General features: G+C 40.7%; 1 protein-coding gene across 1 annotated transcript in view; it reads left to right on the top strand.

Moving 5' to 3' along the window:
• The window catches only part of SBF2 (SET binding factor 2), a 580,351-nt gene that overhangs the window by 377,866 nt on the left and 175,723 nt on the right, over nucleotides 1-26,762 (top strand). Inside the window, exons 14-16 of the mRNA XM_024196200.2 lie at nucleotides 14,521-14,725; nucleotides 17,350-17,459; nucleotides 19,319-19,468. Coding sequence (XP_024051968.1) covers nucleotides 14,521-14,725; nucleotides 17,350-17,459; nucleotides 19,319-19,468 — 465 coding nt within the window. The remainder of the gene's footprint in view (nucleotides 1-14,520; nucleotides 14,726-17,349; nucleotides 17,460-19,318; nucleotides 19,469-26,762) is intronic.

Genomic DNA, 26,762 nt, shown 5'->3' with positions numbered 1-26,762 from the left:
TCCACCTCCATGCTGTTGCCCTAACAACCCATGCTTTTGGCTGGTCCGGTATATCCTATGTCCTCCCACCCAAGACTACCCATATCCTCCTCTCCATTACCCACCAGTGTCTCTGGCTTACCCTGTGATCCTCCAAGCCACCCACCACATGACAGCTTTGCTGTCTTCCCTGCCTCCAGCATGTTTTTTTCAACCAGCAGCTCTACTGTCCCCATCTCCTTTACATCCCCCTTCCCAGAATTACTTTCCACTTTTACACTTTTTCTAAAACATGGAAATTCATACAAAGTAATGTAAAGTTAAAGGCTTTTTTTCAAGTGAATTTCCTTTAAACCTGTAATCTCTAAGTATCAAGGAAATTGCCAGTTAAAGTGAGATTAACATCCATAGGTTATCCCAAAACTCTGTAATGTGTGACCTCGGTAGGCTTTGGTTTGGTAACTCGCAGCACACAAGTCACATCAATAGCATGAGAACAGGATGCCTGTTCCATTTTCAATTCGCATTGTGTGAACATAGAGCAGTGGTTTACTGTGAGCTGAGGGAGTAGTGTTCTTGGGGGGTATCCTTAGATCCTTTATTTCATGGTTGAGCAGCGTGCATCATTGGACTGTTCTTGCTGTAAATCATGGGATTCAAAGTAGAAGCCAGGGAGATTAGATTTTTTTTTTAAAGCCCATATTTCTGCTGCCTGCGCCCCAGGCTTGCTTCTTGGGTGGGCTAGCACAATTTTCAAATTGCTGTCTGCTAGCATGGACCCAGAAATTCACAGCTCCACTATCATGGCAAGTGTGAATACAAAGAGGCTGCTTGGACTGTATTACAGCATTCAAACCCAGACACATTCAGCATTAGACTTTCCCTGCCACACCACCGAGCAGATGCTGTGGGTCCAGGAGAATATTCAATGGCAGCATCACTGGCTCCTCCAGCAACAGGACAACACTGCAAAACTGTTGCATCAAAATGAGGATGCTGAGCTGTTGGAACCAGAGGATCGGTTCAAGTGCCAGCTGTACCATTTCTGGGCCCTACCAACCTATGTAGAATGGTGGGAGACATTCATTCTGCATTAATGGCATGGAGGTTGGGACAGTTATTCGGGGACACCCCTCCTTTCCTCTGATTCCCTGGTTAATGAAGCTATCCACAGGCCATTTGGAAAGAAGGAACGAACAGTTTAACTATTGCCTGAGTAGGTACAGAATGGAGGTTGAGAGTGCATTTGGTCATTTGAAAGGCAGATGGCACTGCTTATGGAATCATATGAAAGTATCAGGAAAAAAAATGCCCCAATCATTATAGCTTCATGTTGTGTTGTGCACAATATCTGTGAGACCAAGGAGGATAGCCTTAGCAATGGATGGTAGGCGGAGGTGCAGAGACTTACTTGGTGGTTCAAGCAAGCAGCCAGGCATCCCATAGAGAACACTAACACCCAGTAGAATATTGTCAGGGATGCCTTTTGTTCATGTTTGGAATCGCAAGGTTGAACATGTGTGGACATTCAGCTGCTAATCTATGGAGGCAGGTTGGGATAGCTGTGAGTAGTGCGGTATTGTTTATGGTGATGGAAGGGGGACATTGCCTATATACTTTTGTAAAACCAAATGAATTATTTTAGCTTTACTTAAAGGATTTTGTGTTACATGCCATGATGAGTCATAGTGGACCAAAATGGATTTTTAGCGATTTTTATTAGAAACAACAGTAACAAAGCCAAAAATAAAGTTTTAATTGAACTGATGGATAAATAATACCTTTTTATTTGAAAATACATTTACCAAAACTGTCAACCAACTAACCGTCAAAAAGAAAACCTTTATATAAAACAACAGTGCAAACCAAACAATTCAATCTGCAAAAATAACAAGGTTGAAAGAAGGGTTTAAAATTGCAGGCTTATATTCCCTCTGCCTCTTCTTGTATGCAAGGATACTGGGGTTGAGTGCTATTGCTCAAAATTTTCATGTATGTTGCAGGGCTCAAAAATGCTGGCTCCCAAGAGCCAGTGTTCTTGATGAGCAGATGATGGACCTGAGAGGAGAATGGTGTTTGGGACGTGTGTTGTGTGTGTTTTATGGGAAGGAGTTGCTGCTGGTCCCAGTAGCCAGTATTGTCCAGAAGGCTGAAGGAGATGCTGGGTCCCAGTCTATGGGACTGCATGGCTTGCTGGTCTAGCAGGAGCATGTCCTTCAGCCTCTGGACAATACTGGCTACTGGATAATGTCTATGAGTTGCCTCTATATCTGCTTGTCTTTTTCCATGCTCTCCTTGGCCATGGCTATTGTTTTCCTTGGCTACTGCCACAGTCTCCTAGGAGAGCTACATTTCTTTCTCTTTCTGCTTCATCATGTACTGCCTCTACCTCTCAGTCAATGCGTTTTTTCTCTGGGACTTTGCTATGAGTTGACCAAACATCTCTTCCTGAGTCTCTTTTTTGCCCCCTCAGGTGGGCCAGCCTCTCAACAGTAGATAGAGGCCCTGTCCTTGATGGTCTGGCTATTGCAGGTGATGTGGTAGTGTGTGTGGGGGGGAAACAGTCACTTATTGTTCATATTCCAGACAGTCCATGATAGGACTTTTTTTTTTTTTTTTTTTTAGTATGTGTATGTGACTTTACTGTCTGCTGCATATGCAATTTGCCACTGTGCCTTAGTGGCGTGGGGGATGGGGGTGCGGGAGTGGAATTATGCTCCAGTTTTGTTTGTGCATTTGAGTTGCATCTGTGGGTTTGGAGGGGTTATGGAGGGCATCGGGGTGCCAAGCCAGATAGTAATCTCCTCTGCATCCGCTTTAGGTTGCCCTGACTCTTGATGCTATTACACAGAGGCGGGAGACTAGAAAGCAGAGAATAGTCTTATTCAAAAAGCCAAAGGGCAAACCAGAAAGATATACATTGAAGTTGCTCACCAGGATGGTCATCCCAGAAGTGCTGCAAGAGTGGAAGGGGCTTGTGAACTATATTGGGGGAATGAGCAGCCAATTCCCTATAATGTGTGAACCAAAATTGAGCAGTTTCTCAGTCTTAAGTTCTGCTTTATCTCCATTGCAGACATAAAGTGCAAAGAAAAATAGATAGAGTCCTGCAATGATTGTCAGCTAGAATGTACATTACAGGACATTTAAATCTCATCAGGGAAGAGTTCTGTTTTCACCTTTACCAGGCATGTGATGTCCATGTATACTATGAACACAACCAAACTTCTTTCCCTCTAAATGTTGTCTTAATAAACTGTTGCACTCCGCACAAATTATTTTTTCATTATTTGAATGTGCTGCAGGAGGGAGGCTTGGGCAGAGGCTGAAGCTGCGCCATGCTGCCTGCTGCCATTTCAGGTAGGCGAATAGGGAGGGATAGCTCAGTGGTTTGAGCTTTGGCCTGCTAAACCAAGGGTTGTGAGTTCAATCCTTGAGGGGGCCACTTAGGGCTCTGGGGCAAAATCAGTACTTGGTCCTGCTAGTGAAGGCAGGGGGCTGGACTTGATGACCTGTCGGGGTCCCTTCCAGTTCTCTGAGATAGGTATATCTCATTGTCAAGGCTGTATCCCCACTTTGAACTTTAGGGTACAAGTGTGGGGGCCTGCATGAGGACTTCTAAGCTTAATTACCAGCTTAGTTCTGGTCCGCTGCCACCATTCCCTTCCCTGGGAAGCTTTTAGAAACCTCTCACCAATTCCCTGGTGAATACAGATCCAAACCCCCTTGGATCTTAAAACAAGGAGAATTTGACCCTTCCCCCCCTCCTTCCCTTCACCAACTCCTGGTGAATACAGATCCAGACCCCCTTGGATCTTAAAACAAGGAGAAATCAATCAGGTTCTTAAAAAGAAGACTTTTAATTAAAGAAAAAGGTAAAAATCATCTCTGTAAAATCAGTATGGAAAATAACTTTACAGGGTAATCAAACTTAAAGAGCTCAGAGGACCCCCCTCTGTCTTAGGTTCAAAGTACAGCAAACAAAGATAAACACTCTGGTAAAAGGTACATTTACAAGTTGAGAAAACAAAGTAAAACTAAGACGCCTTGCCTGGCTTTTTTACTTACAAGTTTGAAATATGAGAGACTTGTTTAGAAAGATGGGGAGAACCTGGATTGATGTCTGGTCCCTCTCAGTCCCAAGAGCGAACAACCCCTTAAACAAAAACCACAAACAAAAGCCTTTCCCCCCCCCCAAGATTTGAAAGTATCTTGTCCCCTTATTGGTCCTTTGGGTCAAGTGTCAGCCAGGTTACCCGAGCTTCTTAACCCTTTACAGGTAAAAGGATTTTGGAGTCTCTGGCCAGGAGGGATTTTAGTACTGTACACAGGAGAGCTGTTACCCTTCCCTTTATAGTTATGACACTCATATATTATTATAGGGCAGGAAGGGCATTTGCCGGGCAGGAAAAATAAGGGAATGGGAAAGGAAAACAGGCAAATGAGCAAGCACCTTCTATGCCACGGTCTTGAAAACTGTCACTAGTCTCATGGCTTTAGCATGAGACAGAGGCCAGTCACTCATGTGGAACAGCCACCATTTTGGAAACATTGGTGGGGGTGTGCCAAAGAGTGTGGGCCGATGGAGGCAAGGAGGGCACAAGGGCTGGATATTTGGAAGGGCTCCTAGCTCACGTTCATCTGAAATGGCTGCCTCCATGGGGCACCCGGAATAGAATATAGAAAGACAATATAACACAATAATAATAAAAAAAATTGGAAGGATAGGTACTTCCCTTCCAAAGTTCCCTCCAGGGAATCTGCCTCTTCAGTTCTGGACTGGGTTTCTGGCTGGGACCTAACCTCAGCCAATGCAAGGCAAGAATTGGGTACTTTGCAGAAGAGTATTATTGCGGCTGGATTTCCAACTGACCAGTGTCAGGGTCCTGGGTCCCAAAAAGATCATTGTCTATCAGGGCACAGCTCCTCTCTGGCATCCTTTCCCACTCATCCTACAGTAGGCCTTGCTGGTTGTCCGTAGTGGGCAGGAAAGTGTGGCCAGCGGGCTCCACATGGTGTCTTGGACAGGTTGTGCTATAATTGTGTAGGATCCTGCAAGCTCATCATAAAATGGACAGGTCACATGCCCCTTGCCAAATTGTATCCTTTTGTCCCCCCTTTCAGTGTACTTACTCCCAAGTTGCTTGATCTTTATCTGGCATTGGTTGGCATCCCAGTCATGGCCCCTCTCAGAAATTTGCTTGGCAATGTCCATAAAAAGGTTTTTATTCAGGTGGCTGACCACAAGAGCTTTCTGCACCAACACTTCTCCCCAGATAGCAATGAGATCCAAGGTCCCGGCACAGCTTTAAACAGCTGGGCAAAGCATGTTGTGGGACTTCTGGAGCGCTGTTGTGGTTGCATCACAAGAATGCTGATACGCTCAGATCCAGGAACAAATGGGTGAATTCTGGCTCTGTGCCAGCCTTTATGGGGAGGAGGTGATGTCCTGAGAACTTGACATCAGAGTCAGCGGAAGGCACACTGGTGGACAGGCAGGTCAGTAATGGTTGACTTACAAGGCACTGTTGGAAACATGGGGAAAAAATGGTATGCAGCAGTTTTGTCCACATGAACATTAGACCACGCTAATTCAATTTGCAGCAAAACCTAGTCCACTTGGCAAGAAGACTCCAGAGTTCATGGCAAATGTGGAGTGAGTGCACAGTGATGGATTATGTTGTGTGTATGCAAACCATTTTCAAACTGCATTCACTGCATTTGATCCTCTTTTAAACCCCTGTGTAGACAAGCCCAAAGCCAGGGGTTCTCACAAGAAAATTTTTGGTGGCCTTAGAGGTGGTCACTCTGACAATTTTCCCTAAAATACTTAATTAACTTTAGGAAAAACAAATAAATATGCACATATCCATGTCCAAATCATTGTAATTTATTTATGTAGGGTTTTTTTCAGACTCAGTAATAAAAATAATGTACAGTTGTCGCTATTCTTTACTGGACAAACAGAATAGAAACAAAATAAGGTGCTTTGCGAGTTCTTTTCTTTTTTGTTGTTACTTCTGGTTTTTTTGGTTGCTGGTTTGTTTGTTTTTTAGACTTGCTAGTCTGCTCCTTTGAAAAGTGATATTTGTACGTTTGTTAATATCGCTTTTCACAGCAGACTTACTCAGCCCTGGTAAGCTGGGGGACAAATCAAGCTCTGAATGGAGAGGTGGGTAGGGAGGCAGCGGGGGCCAGGGCAATGGAGGGCTGGGGAAGGCGGGGGCCATGGTCGATGGGGGGAGGGTGGTGAGGCCGGAGCCCAAAGCCCTGCAGCCGGAACCAGAAGCCCCGTGGCCGGAGCCAGACGCCCGAGCCCCACTGCCCCTGTGAAAGAGGGGAACTCACACAGGCTGCCTGCTCCTCTGGCGTTTGTGGATCCAGAGGGGGGCAGGGCCCAACTCCTACTGGTGGCCCCAGGGAAGGGTGAATGCTTTGCCGCCCTCCCCTGACCTCCCAATCACTACCCAGGAGGCTGTGGCCGCAAGAAAAACCCCTGGTGGCCACATATGGCCATGGTGGCCACATTTGGGAAACGCTAAGCGCATATGACTATTTAGACAATACTTTTAACATTTCTTAAAATGGAGAGTCAATATTCATTCATTTTAGTCTAATGTATGAGCATAAATATTTTAAATCACTGACCTTATAAAATTACTTGAAAACAAAGTTACCACCAGTGACAAATTGTAGTTAACAATTAAGTGATATTCCTCAGACTGTCATGCATACAGCCACATATATTAAAATCTGAATCTATTTAAATAGAGAGCATCATGGTGCACACATTCCAAACGTTATGCAAAGGGTTCCCTGGTGTAATCATTCTTAAACTCCCAACGCATTGAAGGGATTAATTTGACAACTGTTCCCTACTATTTTTATGTAGTGAGGTTGATCAGTTTAGACTTACATTCCTAATGATTTCACACCTGGAATGGCATAATACAGGCACTTATTCTGAGGAATTTTTGTAGTATAAGGCTTGATTTTCCCCATAATTTAAGTGGGGGGGTCATAATGTGAATCTTGATCATTTGATTTTAAGTAGACAGAAAGATGGAAACATTTTTCTACAGAATAAGTGCTGCACATCATCTACATTTATCAGCATGCAGATCCTATTCAGGACTTATTTTTTAGAAGCAGAGAATCCGCATTAGTGTGATTAATCACTGGCATTGATTTTCCACATTTCATAATATCAAAACGTATGGCTTGAAAAGCCTTCTCAGATGTAATTTTTCAAGGTGCATGCTAAAGGATTAAAGTGCTAGCTAAGAAGACCTTCAATCATTTAGTCTGATGCTGGATTGACAAACTTTACAGATAGAATTTTGCCAGAGAACAGAAGAGCCTTCTTGTATCTTTCGTAAAATTAAATACATAAACAGCCATCAGCTTGTGTTGACATTTGGTTACTACTTATCTGGGATGGATTTAAAACTAGTGACTAAGAGGTGAAAAACTGAACTGGATATCACACTTCCCAAATTCATAGCCATCCAGTTCCGCTTCTTTGTTTTTTTAAAACTTTTTGCTGCAGCTTTTAACAGGACCTCCTCTGTCATGGTAATTGTAGAAGACTATGGGAATGAAAGACTAATGATACTACACTGGAACAATACCCTCAATGCAGCCAAGTTTGATAAACTTGGCTGGAAATGTGAAAACTTACAATTTTTAAAGGCTGACCTCATGATGTTGTTCTCTTAACATTTCTTTACCAGAGTTATAACATGACACACATGTTGTTCTAATATGATATGAAATACACTGGCATCTTCTGAAAAAATGATATGGGATATAATTTGTCTGTTGACTTTCCTGCTGACATAGTAAGTATTAATAACCTCCCTTGGAAGTATCTAAGAGATTAGGATTTGGCTAGAATATCCCCACATATACACTCCATGTTATCGCTTATTACCTTCTAGACATCTCAGGCTTGCCCAGTACTCCCTAGTTTGATTTCATTGAGAATTTGTCTCAATAAAGCTAAAGGCTGAATTTTACTGTTTTCCCTGCAAAGGGTCAAATTCTTTCCTCATGCCCCATTCAACAACATTGGACTCAATGAGATCGTATATCATAAATGAGGGTAGAATTTGGCTCTAACTATTTAAGGAATATAGTTGAGGTTAGATTTTCCAATGTGCATTATTTTGTATTTACCAATGTTGAATTTGATCTGCCATTTTGTTGCCAAGTCACCCAGTTTTATGAGATCCCTTTGTAACTCTTTGCAGTCAGCTTTGGACTTAACGAACTTGAGTAATTTAGTATCATCTGTAAACTTTACCACCTCACTGTTTACCCCGTTTTCCAGATCATTTATGAATCTGTTGATCAGCACTGGTCCCAGTATAGATCTTTGTGGAACCTCTCTCCACTGTGAAAACTGACCTTTTATTCTTATCTTTTTGTCCTATCTTTTAACGATCCATGAGAGGACCTTCCCTCTTATCCCCTGAGGCTACACAGACCTGAGTGGCTTGAAAGCAAGGATTAGGCGACTATGCAATGAGAGGGGGACTCAGCCAGGGTTGTAATAGTGGCCTTTTCTTTCTGTCCACGTAGCTGAATCTCTCTCCAGACCCTCCTCATTTCTCATCTTGACTACTGCAACATTGTCATCTCTGTCCATGAGAAATGCAACTTAGTACCATTTGTATCCATTTAAAAACAGCTGTAAACTTCATTTTCATGGTTCATCACTTCAACCATTCCACACCTTTCTTGCAACCCTACAGTGGCTCACCCTTCTCCACCGCATGAAACGCAAAGTAGTCATCTTCATTTTTAAGTCCTTCATGGCTTATTACCCGTACCATGAGTTATTTTGTATACACTATCGAGATATCAGTCCCCACCTCTGCTCTGCTAATGATGCTAGCCTTCATTGCCAATTTCTTAAATTTTAAAACAAGCATTTTACACTCTCTCTTCTGCTCCCCCATGCATGGAAGGAGCTCCTCTTAAACGCTCATAAAGTCACCTCATTGCCCTCCTTAATATCCCATCTTAAAATTCTCCTCTGCTGTGATGCCTACAAAGAACTTGTTAGTAATTAGTTAACTGGTATGTTTTGACTGCTCTTCCCTTGCTCAGCAATATAGTCTTGTTACTACCTTGTGCTCCCATGTTTGTTTGGTGTATCCATCAGTTCCCTCTTGTCTTATATGTAGACTTCGAGTTCTTTGTGTTTGCACAGCACCTGGTACAATGGAGCTCTGATCTGTGCCTGGGCTCCTAGGCAGAACCTCACTACAAATAATGTAAGAATGTGACTGGCATGATTAACAATGAATCCCAGAAAGTAGCTGATTGAAGAGTAAATCTCTTATCAATCTGATTGACATTCTCACCACCCAGTAGCAGTGAGATACAATGCTATTAATACCAACTATGGGAGAGGTCTTCCTGAAAAAAGTAGGCTTCTGCTACATTTACTAAGAGGCAGAACACACACGTCTGCATGTAAGAGAAGCACTGCATTGATAGCGGTACAGAGAGATCCCAAGACAGCCTACAGAGCCACAGCAAACCAACCAGATATCCTGAGTAGACACGACAGTTATAGAAGCCTATTACGTGATTCCGTTGCAGCACAGCACATAAGTGTTGAGACTGAGGCCAGCCTCATACTGATTACGTAGCAGCTAATGTAGAGATCATTCTAAGGCTAGGTCTACACTACTGCGGTAGTTCGACGGCTGGCAATCGAACTTCCGGGTTCGATTTATCGCGTCTGGTCTGGATGCGATAAGTCGAACCAGGAAGTGCTCGCCGTCGACTGCGGTACTCCACCTCAGCGAGAGGAGTACCGCGGAGTCGACGGGGGAGCCTGCCTGCCGCGTGTGGACCGCGTCTGAACCGCGGTAAATTCGAACTAAGGTATGTCGACTTCAGCTACGTTATTCACGTAGCTGAAGTTGCGTACCTTAGATCGAATTGGGGTGTTAGTGTAGACCAGGCCTAATAGAACAGATAAATCAATGTCCTGCCCTGCTCTGAACATAATGTTGCACAGTTTTTTCTTTTTTACTTAGAAAGGATCTCTAACTTGCAATTTGTGGTGGGGGGGCAAATGGGTTTTTTGGACTAAAAAGTAAGTAATAAAGAACACAGAATGGTGAATGAAATATGAATGGATGTGAATTGTCATGTCTTTAACTATCTTTTCTGAGTCCAGCGTTCCTGAATAATTTAAAATTCTTTTCAGGGATTGAGTATATTCAGAAATCTTTGCAGCTATGCATAATGCTCCAGATCAGTCTAAATGCATCTATATTGGCACAAGGCTTTTTACCCAGGCAAAAACTATTAATACAAATATATTAACATTTGCATTGAGCCAGGGTTGCAAATCTCAGTTTCACCAAATTTTTCTTAATATCATATTACCATCCCTGCAAGTATTGCTTATCAGACTGAGGGACGATTTAGATACCTTTTGTATAAAAATAAAATCACTTGAGCCCCAATGTTTCTTCAGCTGAGCTGCTTTAAGGACCTTGCATAGTATCCAAATTAATGTTTGGAAGATTAGGCCAATTTCTGTTTTCTTCAGATGGAGAGGATGAATTTGTTATACTTTAAACTAGTTTTGCTTGACAAATAATTCTTAGATCAAAGCATTTCAGATCAAGGGTGGGAAAAACTTAAAAGGTTTTTAGGATTGAGAACTGTAGACGTTTTTTTTAAAGTTGCAATGTTCCATAAAAAGCTCTAATACAATTTTGAAATAATATTGTTTTGAAGCATGTTTTTTCTAATTAAATTGATTACTTTATAGCTTATGCTTTAAAATAATTTTAATTTCATCACAGTCCATTGGTTGAAGGGCTGTCATTGGTCTTGGTACTCTTTATCCTCTTGTTTTAAAAGGAGTTGACACATGATGTCTTTTCTAGGACCTTGACTTGGTGACCACTAAGGCATGAGGCATATACAATCCTAGAAATGTAGGGCTGGAAGCAACCTTGAGAGGTCATTTAGTCCATCCCTACATGCTTATGCAGGACCAAGTATACCTAGTCCATCCCTGACAATTGTTTGTCCAACCTGTTCTTAAAAACCTGTAGCGATGGGGATTCCATAACCTCCCTTGGTGTAACCCTATTCCAGAACTTAACTATTCTTATAGTTAGAAAGCTTTTCCTAATATCTAACCTAAATCTGCAGATTGTCCTACCTTCAGTGGTCTTGAAGAGTAATTGATCACTGCCCTCTTTATAACAGTCCTTAACACATTTGAAGGCTGTCCCCCTATAGTCTTCTTTTCTCACACCTAGTTATTTTAAGCTTTCCTTATAGATTATGTGGTAGACATTTACTGGTATTTGTAAATACCAAGGCTCAGAGAGTAATTGGTTAGTGAGGTGCAGAGGAGGTGGTCAAGGTCACCGTGTTGTACTGCAGAGCTTTTGTTTCACTTAGTTTCATGGACCTACCCCAGCTTACTGTCTTAAATGATTTCAGCATCCATGCAGACAATAGCTATACTGGGCTGTCTCAAGATCATACATCTGATATTAGCCTTTCTCATCTGGATTGGGGCTCTATCCATATAGGTGGAATATTCTTTAGATATTGGTTTTGAACTGAGTTTTTAGAAGGTTCAAAACTGTCCTGATATGGTCCAGTCACCTCCTTCTGTTTGACATTAAAACTTACTTTTGCCCCCATCATGTCAGAAGACTTATTTTACTGGTCTACTCAGGAAGATTGAATGACCTGATAGTACTATCTAGTTTTCTAAGGGTAAATACGCTACTGCTGATGGCCATGCCTATCAGTATCCTCAGCGTTCGCTCCCTATATCTCATCCTCAAAGATTATTTTTATATTCAAATTATCTGCAAAAGATGAACTATCTGGGATGAAGGTGAGACTCCAGTGGTGAAAATCACACACCAAGTCTGATTTCAGCCTAGAGGGATTTTAAGGTTCTTTGCCATATCTATATTGGAGGCATAAGGAAGATAGTCTCTCTCCCCAGGACATTCTTAGTATGTAGAATTTGGTTTTTCCCCCATCAGATCCAGGATCTGTACATTTTTAAGGCATGGTGTAAGGCCTCTCTCTCTCTCTTCTTCCATGCTTTTGCTTAATTAAGGTTGATTTTAGTGATCGGAAACCCATAGTTTTGCAGCAGTACAGATGTCTTCTTAACACTTTGTACAATGCTCAGAAACTTTAGGCACTTTTATAAACAAAAATGGTTAAATAAGTAACTATAAGAATAATGTAAAAATATGAGGAAAGGAAAATTTAGGGTGAATATCACAAAATATTTGTTAATGGTAATATCTGTTACACTGTGAAATAGCCTTCCAAAAGGAATAATGGAAGTCCTAATCTCTTAGGTTATTTAAAACTGAAAAAAGCAAAAACCTTGGAGAATATTCTTTAGGGAACCATACTACATTAATTTCCATTGAATAGACAAGATGACTTGTAGAGAGACATGGTGGGTGAGATAATCTCTTTTATTGGACCAACTTCTGTTGGTGAGAGAGACAAGATCAGGGCCACCCAGAAGATTCAGAGGGCCTGGGGCAAAGCGGCGGAGCTGCGGCTCTTGTACTCACCCGGCGGCGGTCCAGGATTTCGGCGGCGGGGGGCCCTTCAGTCGCTCCGCGTCTTCAGCAGGACTGAAGGACCCCCCACCACCGAAATGCTGCCGAAGACCCGGACTGCCGCCGGGCCAGGGCTCGCGGGGCCCCTGTGGGGCTCGGGGCCTGGGGCAAATTGCCCCACTTGCCCCCCCCCCCGGGCGGCCCTGGACAAGATTGTCCAAATTGGTCCAATAAAAGATATTACCTCACCCACCTTGTGTCTCTAATATCTTGCGACCCATATGGCCACAACTACACTGCATACAAGATGACCTCTGAACTTTTCCATTTCTCTGATTCAAAGACCCTATGTCCCAACTCCCTGTTACATATCTGTTTTGCTGTTGTGGTTTTGGCCCTTCTTTTCTTCTTCTAGTTGATTTTTGTCCATATCCTCCAAGTTGTGTCTAGTGCATACAGTGAGCTATAGAGCCATATTGAGCTTCTCTTCAGGAGGAGTTTAGTAGCTACAGAGACATGCCCACTGATGGAAACCTGGTAAAGTGTGGTACACAAAACTGCATTTTCACTTTGTAAATTTTATATTTATATACTGAGGTCTTGAAATACTCCTTCTCCTGACTGTGTAGAGAAACTATGCTAGATCTGGGCATGAAAGAAGCAAGGAAAATCCAGTCTCTGCAACATAATGGACAGAAACCAGATAGTTTTGTACCATAGACCAAAAGAACTCTCTCATCAAAGTCCTCATATTGATGTTCCTAAAGCACTCCCCTTTCTAACTCTCTAATTTATATATTGTCTGCCGCAGACACTATTCTACAAATTTCAGTGAATGTGCAAGGAACACACTAGTTCTTACCTTGCTCAGAGGAGAGAAATACGTTATAGACAACATATACGTAACCAGTCATGCAGAAGATCACTTAACACTTTCATTTGCCCTTGCTATAATGATGTAGACTTGATTGGACAAACAGAAAATCCCTTGGATTTCCAGAAAGATTCAATATGCTATCACTGCTCTGTTGTGCTGCAAGAGAGCAGAGGAAACCTGAAACTTATACCGAGGGTGAAATTTTAATTGAATTCCTTCCAAAAATTATGTATCTTGTAATTAATACAGATAGAACAAGGTTTTGTGCATTCTTACTCTATGACTAAGAAATTACTCTATTAAATTCTTATTTTGTGTTCATTATTATGGTGTCTGTGTGCCTGGAGACATTTATGTATTTCAGCTACTCAACATAGTGAAATGACTGTGTATCACACCACTCCTCTAACCTTTCCAATAGTGAAAGGGTTGGCTGTTTGGGTTACCTACCAGCTAAGTGTCAGTTGTGCACTAAGTTAAGTTTATCTGGCTTAATTTAAGCAATCATTTCCATTTTCTCCCTTTCTCCTCTGAGTTGCTTTGAATGCCAACAAAACTCATTTTGTAAATTGTGTGGCTGAGGAGCATACTGTGACATTTCTCTGTCATTTCAACATCATGTGAGCTTACCCAGGAATTAAACAGTTCATAAAATCCTTTAAAATCATAAAAGTGAAGTTGATAAAGTTACAGTTAAGGGGATTGGATTGATGAGAATTTGGAACATAACATTTTGAGTATGTAGAGTTTTTGTTCTTTAAGCATAAGGGGCACACAAATTGTCCATGAAATTGGGCTTTACGCTTTTTCAACAAGCCAAATATTCAATGCCTGCAAAAGGTAGAAGAATTTTTTGTGCTTGTGCAAAGATTATTGTAATGCTAAAATGTTCTGGTGCTGTTACAAAGACTAAGGCCTTTTTCAGTAGCGGGGAGCACCTGCCAACTTCACCTATTGTGTGACAACTCAGTGATTACTCTTTATTTGTCTGTGTTCCAAGATATTGTGCTGCTTCTATATGAAGTGTTAATATAAAATAACTATTTTAGTGTAAGATGTTATGTTTTTTGGTTGTAGGAGAATCCAAATCCTCACATGGCATTCCAGAAAGTTCCACGGCCCACGGAGGGATCCCATTTACGAGTTCATATCCTTCCTTTCCCCAAAATTAATGACAGCCAGGTTCAGGAGCTAATTCAAGAAGGCCTGGCTAAGAACCAAAGTGCACCACCTGCTACTCGGGTAGAAAAAAAGTGTGTAGTTCCTGCTGGTCCGCCTGTTGGTATGTTGCATTGTTATCTGCCGTATATTTATAAATCCATATTAGCATGAGTGAAAACATCTACTTTAATTAAAATGTGTTTTAATGGGGTGTTTTACTGAGAGATGAGGGAAGGCAAGAAGGGAATTCCTATCGTAATGAATTGAACATATCATTAATATATCAAATTTGTTGTTCCCAATTCAGCACTTATGTAGTGGGTTGGTTTCAGAATTAATGTAAGATCAATGTGCCATTTCAATACCTTTTTTAATAAGAGCTAGGTATTATAAACTTTCTCAGAACAAATGCAGGTAGAAAGTTTCCCAAAGAAATGAGGAACTTGCCTTTATCTGATTGAACTGTAGATTTTCCAGTGCACACCTTTTTAATATTAATTCCCCTTCCTCATGTTGGCTATGTCAGCACACATAGGAGCTCCTATGTGTGTGGGGGGAGGGGAAGGCATATTCTGCTCTCACATACATGGCATTCTATTTTTGATGGGGGGAAGGTGGAGGGGGAGAGGGAGAGCAAGAGCAAGAGAATGCTAGATCTTCTATCAAATAATCTCTAGAATTCAGCAAATTCTAGATAGGAGAACTGGGTTGTAAACTTGCTTTTCAAGTCAGAAGATCATTTAAATGCTTGATTCTTCTGAGGATTTTTATTATGGAGGATCCAGTTTTGTAAATTCTTTGAAGCAGCTCTAGGTTCCTCTACTTTAAGGAACCATGTATTATTTAATTAGGTTATCAAAAAGGATGGTTCTTAGCACAATATACACAATGTTCATTGGACTGTCAACAGAAAAATCTGGCTACCTGAAATTTGTCATGGTTCATTTATTTGCACATTTTTGAGTGTAAGAATCCTCATGTGAAAATGATGAATTACCCCCTTTGTTTTAGTAGAAGAATGAGATACATCAGGTTGCATGCAAGACTTGAGTGTCTGCTTTACACTTGTTTCGGTGTACATGATAACAGAAGTAATGGATAGTGAACTATCAATTTATTTAATAAATGCTTTGTGTTTTGTTTCTTTAAAAACCAGGCAAATATGCAGTTGTTTAACCTACAACCAGCTAAAAAATAAGACCTATTTTAATTAGCCACTGCAGTTTGTTGGATTTAAAACTTAGGAAAGATAACCGATATGGTTGTACGCTTTTGCAGCAAGGCAAAACAAAGATGCAAAGCATGCATAACAAAGAGGTTGTCAGAGAGAGAGAGTATAACTTTAGGAAAGTGAAATTACAAACAGAAATTTGAAGTGTTTCTGTAATATTGAGTTTGGTGAGTGTAAAAAAAAAAGTATGGTTAGCATTGTGAGATGGAGCCGAAGAAAGGTTCTACACTAATTCATTATCAACTGGCCTGGTAGCAACTCCAACATGAATCTGTGTATGTGGACAAACCAAAGAAGAGAGATTAAGACGAGGAGCCAGGAAGGGAAGAAATTTTAAAAAAAGAAATACTGTTGTGCTCATGTAACTGTGATTTCCATCCCTTGTGACAGACCCAGACCAGTGGGGTACAGGAGTCTGGTAGAGGGCAAATATACTGGTCACTGGATGAGTAGTTTTCTGTTCCCTGAGTGACCAGAGCAGGGGCTGCATTAGAGTAATCGGGAACCTGCTAGAACCAGTTAAGGCAGGCAGGCTAATTAGGACACCTGGAGTCAATTAAGAAGAAGCTGCTAGAATCAATTAAGGCAGGCTAATCAGGGCACCTGGGCTTTAAAAAGGAGCTCACTTCAGTTTGTGGTGTGAGTGTGAGGAGCTGGGAGCAAGAGGTGCAAGGAGCTGAGAGTGAGAGGGTGTGTGCTGGAGGACCGAGGAGCACAAGTGTTATCAGACACCGGGAGGAAGGTCCTGTGGTGAGAATAAGGAAGGTGTTTGGAGGAGGCCATGGAGAAGTAGCCCAGGGAGTTGTAGCTGTCATGCAGCTGTTACAGGAGGCACTATAGACAGCTGCAGTCCACAGGGCCCTGGGCTGGAACCCGGAGTAGAGGGCGGGCCCAGGTTCCCCCCAAACCTCCCAATTGACCTGGACTGTGGGTTCTTCCAGAGGGGAAGGTCTCTGGGCTGTTCCCCAACCCACATGGTGAATCTCTGAGGCAAGAAAATCCGCCAATAAGCACAGGACCCACCAAGATAGAGGAGGAACTTTGTCACACCCTGTACAGTAAGATGAAAATAAATGACAGGGTCATAGAATTCACTTTTTTCATGCCATATTGGTTAAGATCGTGATCTTGAAATCCAGACTCAATTAGTACGTTAATACCATTAATTTAGTTTTACAGGTTGGAGTCTGGTTGTCTATATGAAACAGACAACCAAAACAAGCAAATAAATACTCCACTTAAAATTCAGAGCATGACCACCAGCAAGCCAGCGGCAGGCTGTCCTGCATAAGGGTAACTGAAGAAAAGCAAGACTGAGCAAGAACTTGTTTTTAAAGGCTACTTAACAGTTTGTAAATTCCTTCTCATATAAGCCTAATAATGACAAACAACTTAGCAAAATAAAATTTAGACTTGAAGCCATGTTAGGATTTTTCTAAAAGTACTGTCTAATTACTATTTGTGGCTTTTACAGAGAAACTGTTTCACATCTGTGTGTACTCTTTTTTTGTTAGTTTCCATAATGGAAAAGGCCAGTACAGTTTTCAACAGTGCACAGAGGCTGGAAGTTGTTAGAAACTGCATCTCATTCATATTTGAAAATAAAAATTTGGAGACTGAAAAGGTAATAATAATAATAAAGTTAACTCTCCTAAATAAGCATTTACTGCCTCCAAGTTAAACTAGCACATGGTAAGTGACTGAGTGACCTCCTCACAAACCCTGTCACATTTCTTGTTGTGTTTTTTAATGTTCATTATCTGTTCAGTCATTTAAATGAGTGATATGGTAAGCAGTATAACCACCAAATGGTCTAAATACAGTACCATATGGTAGTGCGCAATTGCTCCCTCTGAAGACCTGTTTTTAATGTTCAGTATGATCATTCAATTTTTGGCTAACCATCCAGAGATTATTCATCACATATTATTTTCCATATGGGTTTACAAAAAAGATAATTGAGAGTTTCAGCCTAATTGTTCCAGTTGTGAGGAATGTAAACAAAATATAGGCATAGTCATTTAATCTCATTGTTTGCCAACAGGTGCTCTATTGAACTTTTCAACTAAGTTAATTCTTGTCTGTTTTAAAAGTGATAACAGAATTTAGTGCAATGTATAGAACACAAGACAGTGCTTAACTATTTGACTGACTCATTTTTAGTAAAATCCACTAGTAACTTGCCACAATTGTTGTCCTTGATAGTTTTATTACTTTCAGATATGGCCAGCTTTTGTGGATTCCGTCTATTGAATTTTACAACTATTAATTCAACAGCATATCATTTATTTTATTTTTTTTACAACAAAAAGCTCAGGACAGAAAACCAAGTGGACTGTCAACTTGATTCAGAAAACAAATTAGAGCTTTAATTCTACTATTTTTTTCCCCAGTTTTGTACATATATCACATATATAGTGGTGAAATCCATGTGATAAAATGAATTCTTAAGTGTCTTTGTCTCACCTGCCTTGTGCCCACAAATCCACCTCTTTTGAGACTATTTCCAACACTCAAAACCTCTGAGCAACTTCTAGTGTCTGCATTTAAAGGGAGGGGGAAAAGTTGATCCAGAAATGTTATTTCTCCCCCACTCATTAGATTTGGAGGAAGTTGCCTTTTAGATTTCACAGATCTGTGGTTCATGCCAGACAGTATTCAATCCTGAAATAGGAACGTAGTTTAATTATGTCAGAACTCATCAAGGCTGTAAAATGACATATATTAGAAGTGAATTCTAGATATTATGTCTGGAAAAGTTATTTTAGGAAATTTGTAGAGATTTCTAAAATTTAGCTATAAATTTGCTCTCCATGGAGACCTGTATAGATGAGTTCATGTACTAAGTCACTTGGCTTTAGTAGTGGAGGGGTATGAAAGAATCCCAATAAAATTCGTAATAATTTTTCCAAGTATATTTAAAATAGTTTTTCCATAAAATATGTAGTTTATTTAGAATAAATCATGGCATGGTATAAAGATTTTATTGGCACTTGTTTGGGATGATCTGCATAACATACAAGTGGCTCCACTGCTTGTGAATAATGTGTCCATCCCAATTTCATGCTGAAACACTTTATAATTCACTATATATCAGGACAGATTCTCAGAACCTAGCCCGTCATATGTTCTGTCTCTACCAGAGTGACAGAGAGCCCTCACTCTCATGCACAATAATCTTCTGACTGATTTCATATTCATTTTGTTACTTATCTGTATTCATTTTTCCCCACTTCGAGATTTAGCAGAAAATTTCTGCAGTTTATTAATGGTGTATCTAAAAAGAGCAATCAGAGCTTGAAAGTCAATGCCTTGTTTAGCAAAAAATCAGTTATCATGAGAATTTGATGTTCTGGCTCTGGATTCATTTGGACTTTTAATTTACTGTTCTTATTTGAAGTGTCTTGACAAAGAATTAAAGACAGCCAGTATTTCAGTGACATTTCAGTTCATTTTAATGAGGTTAGGATTTCGTCTCTGCAGACTCTGCCCGCTGCGTTGAGGGCACTAAAAGGAAAGGCAGCTCGACAGTGCCTCACACAGGAGCTAAGCCTGCATGTTCAGCAAAATCGGGCAATACTGGACCACCAGCAGTTTGATTACATAGTGCGGATGATGAACTGTACTTTACAGGTATTTTATGCTTCTTTTGGCCTCCTTTCCCATTCCTCCTTGGTTATTTTAAAACAGCATTGATTGTGATGGTGGGGAAACAAAACAGAGTTTGATCGGGGGCAATGCACTGTAGTAGATTTAACAAGTGTTACCTGTCCATAGAGTTCTGAGACCTTTAGAGTTGAAAAGATAACAAGCCAAGATCCATGTTGCTCTGGCCAAGTACATCTATTCAGTACCACAGTGTTAAATCTCCTTTCCATTCATACTGTAATATGATGTTCAATTTTTTGTTTTCTTTTGAAAAATATTAATTATTCCATTAAGCATATTGCCATCCTTAAAGAAATTGCCTTTTAAAATTGTTTCACTTGATTTGAAGCTCAGGATCTGTCTATTTTATGCTATTTCTGTTGAGAACCTTAGCTTGAGTGTTATTTACTGACATTTTGCACGGTGAAATCCAGTGGTTCTGAGAAATGCCACCAATATGGACAAAAGCATAGACCATCCATTATCCAGTGAGTGGTGCCAATTGATTGGTACAATATCAGTTAGAGAGTCCCCTTTCACTATAGACCATCAATACAGAAATGGATTCACTTGTCTCATGTGCCAAAGACAATTTTAACAGTAATAGTTTATTTTATCTAATTAATGATAGTGTATGTTACATAGCAAAAAATTACGTATTGGCTAGAGAGAAAATTCTGACTCCCTTGTAAAGATGACAGCTTTAATTTGGTTTCAGTTAACCAGTAAAAGTGGTTGGGGGACTGGTATTCATGCTTGTCAGTGATGAGATTTTAGTGTCAGAGGTACTCCCTACAGATGTTTATAGCTTGCTTTTGAGATGATCCTAATGATTTTTTTTTCTAAGTATTCCATAGCCAAAGTCTGACCAGCCTATTCCAGCCAAACTAAAATAAAATAAACCATGTAGATCATTTTGGCCTTCATTTGAACTATTTGGTCTGCCTATGTCCTGGCATGTACTTGTCAGAAATTGTAGGTCTGATCTAAAAGTCTGCAGGGTTTCAGCCTAACATCTGAATATGTTTAAAATATTTTACATTTTTAGAGTGTGATAATGTTTGCTGTGGGTAATTTGGATCTCTAACCTTTTTTCCTTTAAACCATTAAAGTTCTGAGAATTACATTGCAAAATGTAAAAGAAAGATCTTTGAATATCAGCTCTTTACGGGTTTCTGTTCTTAAAACAAAGGGGCAAGCAAATTTGCTCATTTTAATTCATCTGGCTAGTTTTTTTAAAGATATTTCTCCATGTTTTAATATTAACTTTTTATGGTGTGTATTGTACATTATGGTGTAATGAGGAGAAATTCAGAAAGAACATTATAGCATCTGTATTGTCATGCAGATTAAAAGAAAACAAAATACAGCCCCATAATTTAGGGTATGGTACCATTCTGTAATGTTGTATATAATTTGTTACACTAAAAATAGTATGGCTTTTACCTTCAATTTATAATAAATTTAAATAGCTATAGATGTGTACATTGATTATTTGAATATGAATTGTGTATGACTATATGATGCACTGTATCTTTCATAGTAAAAACTCACCACATCTTAGACTCATGCTGATATTGAATGTTCCCAATAGGCCCAAAGGTGAAAGCCTAGCTTTGAATTTGTTATTTATCGTCAACATGGGATTTATTAATATATATATTTCTTCTTAGAACTGTGTGCTTTTCAGGGTCTAAGTTAACAGTCTGAACATTTTTAAAGCAGTGAAAGTTTCATGGCCGTGTGTCCAAATATCACTAATGTTATTTTAGAAAAGCAGAGTTGGTCAAAATGAACCAAATCTAGATAACAGTGATTTTATCAATAATTAATTAAATAATTATTATTGCTTTCCCTAACCTTGAGATGTTCTGTTTCCTATACATAAGATGGCAAGGTTTTTTTCCAGTATGCATAAGATAGAGTATAATTACCACAATGAGGTTGTTTATTTCCTTTATCAAGCAGTTTTTATGCCAACGCAATGAAAAGTAGTTGGCAAAACATATAGCCCTCCTCCTGTGCATTTGTCTGTCACTCAAAAGCAAGATCAGCTCATAAACCTGTCTAAATAGTTCCATTCGCTTGGAATATGGAAGTAATTACATGAAAATAGCTGTGTTTGAGTAATATGACTTTTTCCAAGTTTGAAGAGATTGAGGTTGTTTAAGCAGTTATGAGGTGATGTCTGTTCAAATGACAGGTCTGTGTAGGACTGTGCTTATTCATGTTTTACATAAGATTTTGTATGAGTAATTACTTTGTTGAATTGTTTTTCTGTAATGCTGACTTTATTAAAACTACCAGAAGAGTGGTAAGAACACCCATTGTTTATATAAATAAGGGTTTTTTAGACATCCTAGCCCAGGGGTGGGCAAACTTTTTGGCCCGAGGGCCACATCTGTGTATGGAAATTGTATGGTGGGCTATGAATGCTCATGAAATTGGGGGTTGGGGTGTGGGAGGAGGTGAGGGCTCCAGCTGGGGGTGTGGGCTCTAGAGTGGGGCTGGGAATGAGGGGTTCGGGGTGCAGGTGGGTGCTCCGGGCTGGGACTGAGGGATTCGGAGGGTGGGAAGGGGATCAGGGTTGGGGTGCGGGCAGGGTTCAAGTGTGCAGGCTCTGGGCGGTGCTTACCTCAAGCAGCTCCCAGAAGCAGCGGCATGTCCCCCCCTCCGGCTCTTACACAGAGGCGTGGCCAGGCAGCTCTGTGTGCTGCCCTGTCCACAGGTGCTGTCCGCAGGTGCCTCCCAGGCCAATGGGAGCTGTGGGGGCGCCACTTGGGGCAAGGGCAGCATGCAGAGCCCCCTGGCTACCCCTACCCGTACGAACCGGAGGGGGGACATGCCACTGCTTCCAGGAGCCACGTGGAGTGGCGTAAGCCCCCAACCCTGCTTCCCAGCGGGAGCTCGAGGGCTGCATTAAAAAATCTGGAGGGCCGGATGCAGCCCCTGGGCTGTAGTTTGCCCACCTCTGTCTTAGGGCTGGTCTATACTTAGCCGCTAGTTCGGCGGCTGGAAATCGAACTTCCTGGTTCGATTTATCGCGTCTGGTCTGGACGCGATAAATCGAACCAGGAAGTGCTCGCCGTCGACTGTGGTACTCCAGCTCAACGAGAGGAGTACCGCGGAGTCGACGGGGGAGCCTGCCTGCCACGTGTGGACCGCGTCTGAACCGCGGTAAGTTCGAAGTAAGGTATGTCGACTTCAGCTACGTTATTCACGTAGCTGAAGTTGCATACCTTACTTCGACTTGGGGGGTTAGTGTAGACCAGGCCTAAGTCTCATGCAAATATGTTCTCAGGGGCAAATCCACCAGAGTTCTGCTTCATGAGGGGGATAGGATGTAGAATATTGCCTAGGAGAATCTGTACCTCAAGTTCCTGGCTGAGGAAAGGGAAAAGGTGTAGCCAGTGGACTGACAAACCATGCAAATGATCTGGGCCAGTGGTCTCTGTAGGAGGAACATAGTGTGCTGTGACTCAGAGGCTTCAGCAGCAGCCACAAACTGGCTACAAAACTGATTCATGCCCTATCTCTGGGTTATGAAGGATTCCTTTTCTTCCCACATCTTCCTGTATATCCCCCTTGTAACATTCATTTACCCAGCTTCTGTGCTGGGGACATGAATTTGGCCCTTCAGAAATATTCTTGGCCCAGTTATTTATGGGCTGTTATAGAAATAAAAACAAAACTAGTAAAACTGTCCAGAACTGACCAAAACAAATTGTTAGTACTCCAAGCGGCACCCACTAAATTAGCTTTTTGTTTTTTTTAAAGGCATACTATGTAAATAGTGAAATTATTTTACGCACACACTCTTTTCAGCTAGGGCTTCTTTTTATTTGTCTGGCCTTCTGAAGCAATAGCATTTGAAGCTACCTTGCACATTTTAATAGCATTCTGATTGGGGTCACCCAATACCATTTTTTTTTTTTAAAGTATTGTTACTTTTGCGCTCATCCTATGTAGTCTGTAGATGTTAAATACTAGGCATTCAGGTGCAGCCTTTGAATGTAAATTTTCTGCTGAAGTCTTCTGAACTAATTGCTAAAATACTGTAAAGGTTTCATGAATGTTTCTTATCTAAGAATAACATGGTGACAAAAGTTTGACAGTATTTGCAGGCCGTCTTAGTTTGGAGCTATGATATTCTATCAGCAAGGGGAGGATTAAGACGCATGGAGCGTCTTTTTTGAGTCCTTGGAGCAGGGCTTAATAGTCAGAAGAGACTAGAGGAACAGTGTTGTTGTAAATGCCCTCTCCTCAAATTCTCAAAACAAGAGGTAGACTAGGATCCACCATTTGAAGAACCACACTTACTGTATTGTAAGTAACCACTCTTTATCACTGAAGTGAGCACATCTAACTTAGAATATGCAGAGGAAACAGATATATTGAGTAAGGAGGTCTCTTTTCTGAGTATCTCCATACTTTTTTAAAACATGAAGTGGAGCCATCCATTTCTTAGTAGCAAGCTTGGCCAATTTGCAAGATTTTCTGATTCTTTTCCAGACATTTATACAGTTAGGTAGAGATGTAATCGATAACATTTGTTGCTCCACATGTAGAAAACCGTCACTATTTTTTTTTTTCTTCAAGCTGAAGACATCTTGGGGCAGGGACAATCTTTTTGCTCTGTGTTTGTACAACATTTAGCAAAGTGGCGTCTGGTCCATGACTAGGACTCGTAAGTGCTATGCTAACACAAATAATAAATAATTTTTAAGATAAGCAATGTTCCACCGTGACCTCTGATTATTACAAATTGTCTCTTTTGGAGTTCCACAACAACTATTATCCCTATAGCTCACCCTGTTGTAATCTTTACATATATTCCATCCATCCCCCCCAACACCTTTTCACTATTTGCACCCTGTGACAGAACATACCTGTGTCCACACCTTATACACTATTATAATAATCTTTGTACAAAGTACACCTTTGTGAGATGTCATTTAAAAACTCAATTTGCTGATCAATATCATCATGAAAAAATGCACATAGCAGCATTATATGTGAAATTATAAACATAAGCTGAGATCGTGTATAAAAGCATGTTTTCCAGAGAAGTCTGGACTTCTGAGAAGTCTGGACTGGCCAAACCGGTTCCTCAGAGACAAAAAACAAACTGATGCCCAGCCCAGTGTAAACAAGGCTGATGGACCATTACCTGCTAAGTGGCCATTCTTTGGCAGGAAAGGGAACAGGGGCAAAAAATCTACATCTTAGCAAAGAAACAGCATGGAGTTCCCTTCCACACAGACTGCTTGTCGCCTTGCATCAGAAAAACACACTTTTACTAAAGAACGCCTTCCCTTTTATTTCTAACTGCATAAGAATTTAAGTCACATACAGCATATCTTGCACTCCCAAAACTTCTATATAGGTCATTAAAGAGTTGCTGTAGCTAACAGATGTATAATATCCTGATAATAATCCCATATGTTTTATCACCAGTATTACTTGGCATATTTTTAAAGTGCCCATCACAATAATATTTACAGAGTACATCAGTTCCCTCAAGGAAGAGGAACAAAGTCCCTATGCCCTTCTCCATAGATCAGCGGTTCTCAAACTGGGGCTTGGGACTGAAGCCGAAGCCCGAGGGATTGGGCTCAGGGTACACGCCCCCTGGCTGGGGCTGAAGCCCTTGGGCTTCGACTTTGACCGCTACCCTGTCCAGGGCAGTGGGGCTCGGGCTTTGACTTTGGCTCCCCACCCGGGGTGGTGGGAATCAGACGGACTCAGGCTTCGATCCCCCTTCCTGGGTCATGTAGTAATTTTTGTTGTCAGAAGGGGGTCACTGTGCAATGAAGTTTGAGAACCCCTGCCATAGATTAAAGCCAGTTATGTTTTCAAAGAATCAAAGCTAGAGGTTTGTTTACTAAAGTATCCAGCTTGAAGCCATTTTGCAACTCAGTTTTGCTAAAAAGAGAAATCTTGCAACATTCGCTCAAAGTGGCAAGACTTGTGCTTATCTGGATCTTTGGGCTCTATCTGTCTCAGCCTCTTAATCAAAACATTGTCAGTGGCGGAGTGTGAAGCAAAAAACTCTCTCTGAAGGATTTGCCTTAGCCTATTTAGAGCTTGAAGTAAAGGAATCAAGGATTTTGAAATGGCCCCTTACTGGATAGGCAGACAATGTATGCAATAGAGGACTGGTCTCTCTCATGCTTGTCTGCCTTACTTAACAGGCAGGCAATTGCATGATAAACCCAGTTGTAGTTTTTAGATGACCTTCAGGGTCAGGTCATGATAGAGCAATGTGCAGTAGGTCACTTTTGGCACTTCAAGACTATGTGCCACAGTGTCTATATCTGCATCTGAGAAGTAATGGCATAATCTGCTAAAAGAGAAATGAAAGATATGATCACCACTCATAGCGGGCAATCCAAAAGGGCCTGGACATTGTGGGACACATTGACAGGAGGACAGATATCTTTTAATGAGGGACATATCACAGCTAAATCCTCAAAACACGTGTCTCTATCTACCAGCATCATCATGTGGTCTTTTGGGAATGGACTTTAAGAATACTTTTCCTCCACAGTCCTTAAGAACATTCTTTCCATTCCCTGAGTAAGGGTGTTTCTCCTAAGAGATTTTAAAGTTATGCCAAGTATATAAGTAGCAAAAGTATTACAATAATAGTTAATACTTCGATGCTTTGCTATCATAGGTATTATGTTCCGTTTTACTTAGGTTAATTAGATAACTTTGTTTATAGTATTCTACAGTGTTTATTACATTTTGTGTATCAGTTTAAATGATATCTCCATATGGGCAGTGTTGTAATCTACAACATGTACAAGTGTCATCTAGAAACTGTTGCAATTATGTTTATTTTCTGCTGCTATGGTTGCTTGGCTAGCATTTACAGTCATTCAACTTAAGTAAAATTCCATAGGTGGCATTCTTTATTTTCTCTTCTGTTTTTTCTTTAACTAGCCCTTTAGTTTTCCATAAGAAATATTTTTCTCTGCCTTGAAGGTAAAGATTGGCAGTAGTTGTAAAGATACTTGGATCTGAAAAGCGTGTGTACTCCAAGTTATATACCTGTACAATACCTTGATTAATCATAACTTAGAATATTAGCAGTTTTGATTGTGGGGAATATATTTCAAACAAACCTGAGTGCATAAAATATTGACTTAAAATAAATATGCAATCCTAAAATGATGCTTTATCCTGTTTTGCAGGAGATGCTTAGTTTTCTGCTTCAGATATTTAGTGTAGGCACTATGTCTAGCTCTCTTTGGAGGAGCTGAAAACTATATAA

The sequence above is a fragment of the Terrapene carolina genome, unplaced genomic scaffold (assembly GCF_002925995.2).
Source record: "Terrapene carolina triunguis isolate 2854851 unplaced genomic scaffold, T_m_triunguis-2.0 Scaffold96, whole genome shotgun sequence".
Taxonomy (NCBI): Eukaryota; Metazoa; Chordata; order Testudines; family Emydidae; genus Terrapene; species Terrapene triunguis.
Note: the sequence above shows the minus strand (reverse complement) of the source record. Positions and strands in the feature narration are given on the sequence as shown.